Raw genomic sequence first — 12,156 nt, 5'->3', positions numbered from 1 at the left:
AGTAAGAGAAAGGAAAATACTCATACAGGCCTATAGTAACTCACTAGGTCTATCAAAACCTAAAACGGGAGCATTTTTAGCTTGTTGAAATACTGTCTGATAATTCATCGTTGCTTCAACATCAACATTTGAGGAAAACATGGTCTTCACAGCACACTGAGGAAGTTTTCAGTGGCTACAGATGGAAGTAGTTACTGGGATACAAAATAAAGTAGAAGAGGTAAGAAGCAGGGGATCCAAAAAGAAAGAACAGATGTTTATTAGCAGATTAAGAACTCGATGCACTTAAAGAGTTCAGTTTTCACGAGACACTGTTATCATTTTTGGGAAACACAAACATTAAATCTAATCAGTATCTTGTGCAGAAAATACAAAGATGTAAGAAGAGATATGATTTGAGGGGCGAAGGGAGATGGGAAAAAGAGGGGATGTTTCAAAATATGCATCAATGTGGGGAATCAGTAGAGAGAATGAAGCTGATCTTTAGAAAGCATGAAAATTTAAAAGCATTTGGACTTTTGTTAAAACTGTACAGAAAGCATTACGCAAAGAATAAGAATGGTGGGTGGCTATGCAGAAAGGGCCTATGATGCAACTCAAAAACATTAAGAAATCCCAACTGATGTAAAACTCTTAGATGTAGAAGAAGAAGAGCTACTCTTCAGGTACTGTTGCCTCTAATCACCACCTTTGTTTGTATTCAGAACTATGCAAAAGTCTTGAGCCACTAATTATTTCTTCATATTTCGTCTCCAAAGAGCCAGAATTTCTTGTAATTTTTTTTTACAAGTATACTTTCTGAAGCTCCTTCAAAGTATTTTCTTTGGACATTTCACTCATTTTAGGTCCAATCCTTGTACCTGACCCGTTTTTTTTTTTGTTTTTGTTTGTTTGTTTGTTTGTTTGTTTGTTTGTTTGTTTGTTTGTTTGTTTGTTTGTTTGTTTGTTTGTTTGTTTGTTTGTTTGTTTGTTTGTTAAGCCAACTTAACACTGACTGAATTATTCACGCAGAAAAATGTGCACCACAGAATTTTAAATCAATGGTGACAAAACTGATTATCATTCAGCCATCTTTTGGCTGACATTTGAACATATCCGATGTATTGTGCTCTCTGATATGGATGGGTACAGTGTTTTAAATAAATGCAGACTGGCCAAAAGAACTGTTTCTCAAAGGATTAATACAATCATGTCAAACAGTCAAACATCTTGTCATTTGTGACTTCTACTTATCCCAGTGATAAACAGAGTAAATGCCTGTTTATGAACCATTTTCTGTACACATGACAAACATTGATGTATTTAACAAGATTTTCAAAGAGGAGTAAACTGTACTTCTGTAAAATTAAACAGTGGCGATAAAAACATGGCCAGGTAATACGTCTGGAAAGCATCTGATTGGGACCTGTTTCATTTTTCAGCAATTAAAATTAAACCACACAATGGAACATTATCAGTCCCTGACTGTCCATTCTGGAGCATTATTGAAGCAATGTGAGATCATCTTAACAGAACACAAAATTAAAGGCATCCACTACTTGGCAAAACAATCAAATAAACCTTTGCACAAAGATGAATAAAGAGCTAAAAGGATTTTTGCATGTAGCTCAGTCTGTTGCAACATGAGGTGTCCTGTGAGAAATTTCTGCTCTAATTGAAGCCATACAACCCTCTTTGAGTTCAACAATAATAGTTTTCCCCTGGTCTGAGAAAGCTCTGCATAGCAGGAACTGACTTATGTGATAGTAATTATACCAACAGACTTATAATCTATCCTAGTTCCTTAGAAAGAACAGTATTATGGAGGAATTTAATGTTGAAGAGGTTAAAGTGCTGAGAAGAAAGTATATATCTCTCTCTCCCTCCTTAGGTGAAAGAAACGAGCTTCAATATCCCAAATAAGATTTACCCATCTAATGAATTCTCATATCTGAGATTTAATTTGGATGTGAATAATTATGTGTTCTGTGAAAATGATATTGAAAATTAGAATAACGGTTTTCCATTGTGAATCAGTGCAGCCTCTCTGGAATAATATGTGCAGCTGGTAAGAAGATTGAATTACCACATTTGTCAGCAAAAGCAATCAGATTTTGAATGTGTGATGAAAATTGTAATTTGGACTCTCTTCGTTTTACTAGGGAAGTGTTTTGCTTTTTTTTGTTTGTTTGTTTTTTTTAACATAAATGCAAGTTTTGTATAGATTTATGGCTGGCCTTGCAGTAAACCAGCTGAAGCCTGTAGTTGAAAAATCCTTTAAAATATTTTCTTTATGGAGTGATTATAATTAATTTGACATAAGCTTTTTAAAAATATATATTATTGATTTTTCTTAAAATTATTTTCTACATTAATTCATTAACTTTTTTCTTCATGATCTAATATTGTCATATAAATTTTGTTTTATGAATAATGAAAGTGGCTCTTTGGTTTCTATTTCATGGAATCCAGCATAAGAAAAATAACCTGAAAAAAACCCCCTCATAAATAAAATTCAGTGGTGGGTTGTTATCTCACAATTTTGATGTTATTTTCTCATATGTTTGACTTAGTAAGTCGAAATTTTGAATTCGACTTATTTATTTATCTATTGTTAGAAGCTGAAACATATGTAAGCTTTTTTCCCTGTATTGTAAATACAAATTAACGTGAAACTGAGAAAATAGCTTGAAATTTTGAGTTGTAGAGTCATTGTCAGAAGTTTATTATAACAACTGGAAATTTGGCTTATGAATGGCTAATAATAATAATAATAATAATAATAATAATAATAATAAAATTAGAAAACGGAAATAAAACGTCTTTTTGATTTCACCGGATATGACGTCACCCCGGCCTCTTTCCCGTGTCACCGTGAGCTGTGGTAGTCCCTGCCGCTGCTGCTGCCTGTCAACAAGACTTGTGTGTCCGGGTTTTTGTTTTTAGCCTTTTGTGACACTCTGTCTTCCACCACCATGCCCATGTACCAGGTAAAGCCCATCTGTGGGGGTGACATAAAGATTGATTTGCCCACCTGCATGTACAAGGTACCAAATATCCACGCGCAGCAAGGAAAAAGCTGCACCCCCGAACACGCGCTTCAGGTAACTAATCACATTTCGAAGTTATAATTTTATTCTTTTTATTATCATTATTATTATGATTATGATTATTAACTCTTTCGCTTGAGCTATGCTCCTCTCCCTGTTCGTTGTTTCCATTCATAGTTGCGCTTCTCGGACGCGATATTAGCTGGAGCTGTCTGTAGCCGAGCTAGCTAACTTAGCTTGTCAGGGAGTAATCTCAGTTTTAGGCTGATGCAACAACTACAGCGTGTCTCCGCTGTTTTACATCAAGATTATTAAACGGCATGCAGCAGTGAAACGGTTCGGTTAGGTTGTCTCCAGTCTGTGACATTGTTTTTAATGTAATCGATCAGGATTGTGTCTTTATTTGAGACCATTCTTCATTTGTGGGGGTGCACCGACCGTACTGTTTCATCTGCAAGTTCATGACACTGTATTGGGGAAATTGCAGCAGTCACGTTTGGTTACAAACTTAATGTTATCATAGATGTAATTATCTCATCGTTATAGACTTAACTAGGCAGCTATATACCAGCAAGTAATATTGAACCCATATTTACGTGTTACTGAATAGTCATCTTAATTAGAGATTTTTCATTTTAATTAATTTTACTGTTGGTTAATTATAGATTTTTCTTGTTTGATCATCATGGAGGCATGCTATTTCAGTGGCTGGACCAGTTTAGATCCAAAATGGCCAATAGAACCAGCTGTAAACCCCCCATGGTTTGATAGTGTAATATTTTTGCTTTCACTTTCAGCATCTGCAGTGGAGCATAAACGATTCTGTTGATTCATGACTCACAGCATGGCTTTCATGAATGTATAGCATGTTTTCTTTGCACATTTCAATGATGTTTATGTGATGAGATTGAGGCCATGAAGAGAATTTGAACTTCATCTGTCCTTAGAGATTTCTGGTGTTATGCATTAACCAGACATATAAACTTGTAGTCAGACTTCAGATAGATGTGTAGTCTTTGTGTATCTTGAAAATAGCTGACTGAGTAACCACTCAGCTCTGTTTACCTCTGCAGAGTTGAGTCACCACAACATTTTGATTGTAAAACTGATCAAAATTTAGTTTAAAAACAACAAATTAAGCATACTAAAAGTATAGCAAATTATGGGCCATTTTTTTCCTACTTTTTTTTTTTTGTCAAAGCAGCTGTTAGTAATTACTACATGGAATGACATAGGAGCTTCAAATTGGTACCATAGGTGTGCCTCATAGGAGGATAAGGGGTAGTCGCCAGTATTTGTTTGCTTTACATTAGTCATTCATGTGACTGGGTGGTTTAAGCCAGATTCAGTGTTGTTTTTTTGTTTTTTCTGTGTTGCTTCAGAATGGCGAGGTGGACCCAGCCGTCAAAGCTCTGGAGGCCCGGCAGGATGAGATCATGAGAAAACTCTATGAGCTGAAAGCAGCTGTGGAGGGCTTGGCCAAGACGGTGATGACCCCTGATGCCGATCTGGACCTGACAGTCAGCAGCAGCCTCTCCTCCCAGTGCTCCACAACCTTCAAAAACACCACAGACCTGGACACAGTACTGGGCAAGGTATAAAAAAAAATCTTTTTTTGTCTTTTGTTTGTCGCTACTGGTAACATTTCTTTCAAACTACTCACTGGCAGTAATTTTAACTGAATGCTTTACTGTTACTGCCTTTTCTTGCCAGTAGTAGTAATCTCTTATCCATCTTCCTGATCACATCTCCTCTGTCATTCCAGGTTTTTATACTGTTAACCTGCTCAACCTGGCTATAATTGAGTTTACCTTTTAAGCCTACCTTAGGGTATAGACTGAATATTAGCTGTATGTGCAGGCTGTAGTGGTGTCATAATAGCAGAGCCTATCTTTATGTGACCAGGATCTCGGTGCTCTCCGTGATATCGTCATAAACGCCAACCCGGTGCAGCCACCCCTGACCTTGCTGGTGCTCCACAGCCTGCTCTGTCAGCACTATCGAGTGCTCTCTACTGTCCACGTCCACTCCTCTGTTGCCAGTGTGCCACCACAGCTTCTGTCCTGCCTCGGACCACGGCACACAGACAGCTACGCCCGCCACATGTTTCAGCTGGGCTTCACCCTCATATGGAAAGATGGTGAGGTCACCTGGGCACTTTTGTACATTATAATAATAATAATAATGGATTGTTCTGAGTGTCAGATTTGAACAGTCACACATGCTTGAGGATGTTTTTCTGGTTTCTTCCAAAGAATCAGTTTAGAAATCCTACTTAGAAGTTCTAGAAAGTCAAGAACCTAAAACAGTAGTGGTCATATGTTCATTGTACATGGCCCTGTGTCCTTGCTCACTTTAATGTGCTGGTGCAAGGCAGTGCTGATACAGTTTAATTTGGATGTAATGTCTTGTGAAAGTATGTGGGTGGCTTGTTTCATAGAATTCTAGTTTTTCTAATACTATGAAACCAATTATCATATCATAACCACGTCAGGGTATTTTTAAAACAAACAAAAACAACTGCAATCAGACATAGTCTTCTGAGTAGGCGTTCAGCTACTTTATTCTTTAGTGTATAATTAGGAAGCAATGCGTCATTTATGAGATGCAGATAATGAATTCATTATCAAAAACACCTCAGTTTTCTAATGCAGTGAAGTCTGGGAATGCTGCACGCCCATATTGTGACTTACCATCAACATACTTTGCTGTTTTGTATATTTGACTCTTTACTTGAACTAGAAAAATTAGAAGCATGTCCTATTAAAACAAAAATTGTACCCATAAATCTATCAGGAAAGTGTTTACTGAGGTCAAAGATCCAGTGAGTAGTTGAGTTTTGTTCCCACAGACTCTTTTCATAGAATCTTTTTATACAGCCGCCCCCTCCTGGTCATTAGAAAGAATGTGGGTTTATGGCACTTAAGTGTTGGTTTCACTTTTTAGACCCATGCCCTACAAAAGCAGATGTTTTAATCTTTATATTGACACCATTTGTCTAAAAGTTATGACCTCATTTCTCTTCTGCATCCACAGTTCCTAAACCACAGATGAAGTTTAGCATCAAGAACATGTGTCCCATTGAGGGTGAGGGCAACATAGCACGCTTCCTCTTTAAGCTGCTTGCCCCCTATCCCAGTGACCCCGCTGTTGCTACCCTGGTGGACAGCTGGGTGGATACGGCTTTCTTCCAGCTGGCAGAGGGCAGTGTCAAAGAGCGATCCACTGTTCTGCGGGCCCTAAACTCAACTCTGGGTTCCAACCCCTGGCTAGCCGGACCAGAGTTCTCCCTGGCTGATGTCGCCTGCTACTGCTGCGTGCTGCAGAGCGGCTCGGCCTCCTCATCTCCGGCTAACGTCCAGCGCTGGATCAAGTCTTGCGAGAACCTGGGCCACTTCAGCCATGCCAAGCTCCTTCTGAAATGACTTGGGCTGTTCCAGGACCAGACACCAGATGCAAAGTGAGAGAAGGGCATTAGAATAATAAAATATATCCCCGCCATGTCTGAAACACCTCCTGATGCTTCCTTCCTTGCTCTAGCGTAACACTGAACTGACACAGATGAAGTAGAAGCACTATGGCAGATGGGTAAAGTGACTCAACGGTATTTATTTTTGCCATGATGCTATAGAGAGATCCTAAAGCTGCATTTTGCAAGGGAGGAAGAATAAGGAGATGGTATGGACAAGGGTTTGGTGATGGGTTCAATCAGTGATACTAACGGAGGTTATTAGACAAACACACACACACACACTCTACACCTTCCACCCACTTTGTGCCTAACACGACCCTGTTAAAAATGTGTGTGGTGATGGGTATTGCTTGTTGTTTTCAGAAGTAATACTTTGTACCATTCGTGTGTTTTGTTTTTCTGAAATCATTAAAACTTCTACTTTCTACTTCAAACTTTGTGCCCAGGTTTGATTTGTTGCACTGTTTGATCACTTCAAAAACCATTTCACTCCAAGTAGACAAACGGCTGGCATTTACTGAAGTGCACATCTGTGTCTAACAGGTGGCAGGAGTGACATTAAGTGACAGAAGATAATTTTCTAGCATGTCATTCATCAAGCTTATTCAGATGTTTATCATATCCAGTCAAACAGAGGTGCACTGAACCAAAAGGGCGGAAAAAAACACACACAAGAACTCACTTCTTTGCTACAGGAATAGATTCACACCTACTACCAATTTAAAGTCAGCAACTAACCTAAAATGCATGTGTCTGGACTGCATTTTAGGGCCCCTAAACCCTGTATTGATCAGTGCATATTTTGCGTCATCCAACCACATATTAATGATACAGAAGCTGTGATTGAGCCTTTAGTACATTTACACACTCTTCCTGGGTTCTCTACAGGTACTCCCAGCTTCCTCCTACAGTCCATAAACAAAGACCCCTGAACTCAGTGCAACTCCAGATACTTCTGTTTCATTTTACTTTGCAGCAGCAAAGAATTGTTGCTTTACTCTTTAATCTACACTCCTCCAGCTTCTTTCTCTGCAATCAGTTGTGTAAGCTGTTTTTTCTCCCTATCAGAAGCTGCACTATGGAACAGAATCCCAATTCAGAAGAGAAATAGGTTTTCAGTTTTCAAGTCCGTTTAATCCTCTGTGACTGCTGTAGGCAAACTCACGGAAAATCACTCAGAGAATATATTTAGGAATAATATATCGAAGGGAAAGCAAATCCCAAGGTTTTTCAGGCTCTCTGCGGGCTGGTTTTTGCATTTTCAAAAATGTCAGGTCTTCGACAGCTCGGGTCCAGACAGAGCCTGTGTTTGCATTCTCTGACAGCCTCCTGTTGGTCTCCAGGCAGCTGTCTGACAAGACGAAAGCTCTTAGCTGACATCCGGGCACATGGCAAAGAATACACTGGGGAAATGTGCACCACTGCTTTGCATCTTCCTCGCACACAAACACACCCGGACGCATTTGAAAGTGCAATGAGTGTTTGCCGAACGCGTTTGGTGCTGCATGTAAATAAGGCAGCTGATGTCATTCTGTAACTAATCTAATTACTTGTGCCTTGCAATTGGTTTTTATGAGAGGGGGGGGGGAAAAAGGCGAGACACAAACAAACAAAAGGAGAGGGGGGGGGTCTCTTCTTGTCGCTTTATATATGATATAAAATACAGACAGGAGATGCATTCTTACTGAACAGCTGTAGAAAAAAAACTGAAACTGAAAGACAAAAATCACTTCAGTTTAACCCCGTGGCTACATCAAATCACAACAACAGCACAGATAAAGATGCTTTTTGTCAGTCCGAGTGTCAGTGTCTATGATTGTCAATCAGATGTTTTATTAAGCCATTCTGGAGTGGGAGACATATGCTTTGCCAACCAAAACAGGCAGGGGGGATAAATATTAGAAAGAACATTTGGGCTAAAGTGCCTGAAATGAGATATTGTTCAGTGTTCTCCTGTGATGACTTCAAAACAATATGGTTTGATTTTGTGTCGGTTAAAAGTCTGAGACAGCCATCGGTAACCCCTTCACTCGCTGACCAGAGAGCACAGGTTGCTGTTGTATCTCAAAAGCTGAATGCGCTCGAAATAGTCGTCAGTCAGAAAGTTTCTCTGTGACGTCACCAGGTTGCCCTTCTGGCTGAAGAGACGCTGGACGGGGGCCGTGGACGGCAGGGTGGTGTTGTATTTTAGGAAGAGCTGCTTCACTCTTGGGAAGTCCTGCAGGCACTCGAGGCTCTTCCCCGTTCCTTCTACATACTTGCGAATCTCCTCCAACACCCCCCGCTGCTGGATCTGGACGGCCGGTTTCACTGAGCCGTAGCTAAAGAAGTCATCCTCAGATTCAATGGTGGACAGGTTGCGGCTGGTGTTCGCCTCGGTTACGGTGCAGGGATCCATCTGGGACGCCTCCGAGGCCAGCAGGGCGCACATCTCCTCCCTCTCGGAGGCCGCCATCCACCACAAGCGAAACTGAGGAGTGGTCGCGGTCGCAATCTTCGCTTCGGTGCTGCCAAACAGCTCCTGGAACCGCACGTCGATAGCCATTACAATGGCGTTGATGGCATCGCCGAAGTATTTTGCGGCATCCTTCTGCTCATTTAGCTTGTTCTTCAGACTGAGTACGGTTGGGATGACCAGGCCCAGGTAGCATTTCTGCTCCGCCTGGAAAAGTTCGAGTGCAAATGCGAGCGGGTGAAACACAGTCACATATTCTTTCAAGAAGGCCATCTCCTCCGGCTGAAAGCGTGGGACCTCGAGGCGAGCGCAGAGCTCCGTCAGCTCCCGCTCGCTGAGAGAGACAATCTTCTGCACGGCACAGTACTCTACGTTCCAGCGTATAACGGTGGGGACGACGAGTGCCATCTTCCCTATCTCCTCTGCCGCGTCCATCCCGACCTGGAGATGGTGGCATTTGCTCCATATGGCAAACACTTTAGCCATGGCACTGTAATGTAGCTGGCACATGGGCCCCTGTGACACAGCCTGCCAGAAGTCATCAGTGACGATCTGCTCCAGGGTGTGTGACGCGCAGCGCTGCACGGTGGGCAGAAACAGCAGCATGTCCTGCTCCGGCTCACCCTCGAGCACGGTGCTCACGTTCTCGTAGAAACCGATGTCGTCGTCACTTTCTTGGCTGTCCAGCGCAAACTCCCTGAAGACACTGATGAAGGGGCTGCCGTTATCTGTGACTGTTGTCTGAACTTTACTCTCAATATTGTAGGCCACGTGGACGTCGTGTATGCGGCCGGCGATGGTGTCATACGTGATCCTGCCCTGCAGCCGTGCAAAAGCCAGGGCGGCGGATTTCCTCTCCAAAGAATCCATATCGATCCAGTGACAGGTCATCCCAAAGAAGCTCCTGTTGTGGGCTGTCCAGATGTCCGCTGTGGTGCACACATACTGGACGCTGCTGAGCTTAGACATCAACTCTTCCCGCATCTTGGAGAATCCATGGTCCACCTTAGTAAACAGGGTCACCCTGTCCATGGATTTGAGCCCTTCAGTTAAACCGGCAATCAGCTTCCTGAAGCCAGGCTGCTCCAGCACATAAAATGACTGGCAGTCCTCCACAATGAAGTTGAAGATCAGATCATCGATCTTTGCCTGGGTCAGGCATTTGGAGATGATTTCCGCTTTGAGCTTTTTGAGCTGGCAGTGTCTGCTTTCCTCACCGTTGTATTCCTCTTTTTTCCGTCCTCTCTTGGCATCAGGCCTGGCTTCACAGCCTAAATGTGTTCTCTAGAAAACAAAGAAAGATTTCATGGCAGTTGTTTTTTTTTCTTTAAACAGACTTTCCCAACATTTTATAAACTTTAATTGCACTGAAAAACACTCCTAAGAACACTTCTGCAGAGTAAAGCGACTGTTTGTGTTTTTTTTCTTTCCCGAGAAGTTGAGCACTACGAGCCTCCAGCGCCTGTAGCATGCAGCTGCAATGTAACGTTATTAATCACGAGGGTGGCTATTCATTCATTGAGTCTTTTAAACATTAACAAACACTGGAACGGGAAGTTGTACCGGGGCTGTTAGGCTGACTGACTTACGTCTAAATGTTTCTTTAGATTTGAAGTGGAGGTTTTTGACGTGGACAGCAGATTAACCCTCGGCAAGCACAGATTACACTGGACGATGATATTTTTCCCTTGATCTGCCTTGTACGTGAAATGGTGTCGATAACGCCAAGTATTAATGGCCGATTTGGTCTCGCCGCTGGTTTCTTGGTGATCCGCATCCATTTCGAATTCTGTCTCTGTTGTTACTGGTACCTTGAAATATAATAAAAGTATCGTAATCCGATTTAGTAATCGTGATTACACGTAAAGTAACGATGGCGGTAGAGCAATCCTCATGAAAAAGGGGCAGGCCTTTGTTCAGATGCTTCCCAGAAAACGAAGAAGGAGACGACAACACCGTCAGCTAGCTTCCCCACATGCGCTCTGAGAGCAGCAACGGCAAAGAATGGGAACACTGGCGGAAGTACGCATGCGCCATACCCAAACGAGTCCCATCAGAGTGTCGTCACTGTCCGCTCCTTGTACGTTTGATTGCGTTGACTGTGGCGCTTTCACCAGCAGTTCCTTTTCCCCTCTGTGTTTCTGCGAGTTGGCGCCACCACCAGGCAGCAGACGTAAGAAACGACAAACGACGCAATCAATGGAGACATTGTTTCAAAGACCGAATATATTAAATGAGCAAGCAGTTACAGAAAATAACCATGCGAAGAAAATTAATGGGGGAAAAAGAGAAGCTTAGAACAGTTTCCTTTTACAGCCTATCACAAGTTTCACACAGGGGATCTGAAAGGCTAAAACGACAGTAACACAAGCACAACTGTTGGATTGTTTTAGTCTGGACAGCCTTTAAAGTTGTTCAGATTCAGCGGACAGACAGATGTTCGTGCATCATTTAACGCAAAGGTATGAAGTGGTATTGAGCCCGCTTTGTTCTGACTTTTAACTGAGTCCCATTCGTTTCCACACCGCACTTTCAGTTTTTAGGTGCATATTTCTAAACAGCGGTCAGTTTTTCTTTTCTGTTTTTTTTTTTATTTGTACATTTTTGTTGTACAGGTTTATACTTTAGTGTCATTCTCTTTCTATTGTATTAGTGTTTTTATCATATTCCTTCAGCAGCTGGAAAGGTGGCCGTCCTCCCTGAGCTTGGTCCTGCTCGAGGTTTCTTCCTGTTAAAAAAAACTCTTGCCAAGAAGGGTTGCACGATTCTTGGGGGGGTGGGGGGCTCTAATACCGCGGGGTCTTACCTAATAGTATAAACCACATTCAGGGGACTATTGTTACTAATTGACTCTATATAAATGAACTTGAATTGTTAGCTTTACAGTTGGCTGTGGTGTGCAGCTATGTAATGTTAATGTAATATAAAATCTTTAATCCCTGAGAGAACATAGAAAAAATGTATTAAATTTACTGAGAAGCAGGAAACATTACATTTTAAATTAAGGAATGCATCAACTTTCTTTCTGTGTTTTAACGAGGTTATGGAGCACTTTCTTTTCTTTTCTTTTCTTTTCTTTTTTTAAAACATTTGTTGGCATTTTATTTATTTATTTATTTTTAAATTTCTAATTTAAATTTATTTATTTTTTCACAAATCATGGTCACAATACATAATGAAAACGTTGCCATTATACAAAA

At 41.4% G+C, this 12,156-nt stretch overlaps 2 protein-coding genes across 3 annotated transcripts; one reads left to right on the top strand and one right to left on the bottom strand.

Annotated features, from left to right (window-relative positions):
• Positions 1-2,835: 2,835 nt before the first annotated feature.
• aimp2 (aminoacyl tRNA synthetase complex interacting multifunctional protein 2) lies at positions 2,836-6,935 on the top strand. Of its 2 annotated transcripts, none has more exons than XM_085271058.1 (4): positions 2,836-2,969; positions 4,412-4,624; positions 4,935-5,169; positions 6,066-6,935. In XM_085271058.1, exons 1-4 carry the CDS (start codon positions 2,955-2,957, stop codon positions 6,452-6,454), a joined length of 852 nt encoding a protein of 283 aa, XP_085127184.1. In that variant the 5' UTR covers positions 2,836-2,954; the 3' UTR covers positions 6,455-6,935. The 2 variants fall into 2 exon arrangements, with proteins under 2 accessions (XP_085127184.1, XP_085127182.1); XM_085271056.1 differs by having other exon boundaries at positions 2,836-3,083.
• Positions 6,929-10,999, bottom strand: LOC146576046 (uncharacterized). Its single transcript, XM_085271055.1, has 2 exons — positions 10,546-10,999; positions 6,929-10,240 (listed from the first exon to the last, which is right to left on the bottom strand). The coding sequence occupies exons 1-2, from the start codon at positions 10,735-10,737 to the stop codon at positions 8,528-8,530; spliced, it is 1,905 nt and encodes a 634-aa protein (XP_085127181.1). The 5' UTR covers positions 10,738-10,999; the 3' UTR covers positions 6,929-8,527.
• Positions 11,000-12,156: the final 1,157 nt, after the last annotated feature.

The sequence above is a fragment of the Mchenga conophoros genome, linkage group LG4 (assembly GCF_057382185.1).
Source record: "Mchenga conophoros isolate Kocher_MC1m ecotype Shallow Benthic linkage group LG4, M_conophoros_male_GT1.1, whole genome shotgun sequence".
Classification (NCBI taxonomy): domain Eukaryota; kingdom Metazoa; phylum Chordata; class Actinopteri; order Cichliformes; family Cichlidae; genus Mchenga; species Mchenga conophoros.
Note: the sequence above shows the minus strand (reverse complement) of the source record. Positions and strands in the feature narration are given on the sequence as shown.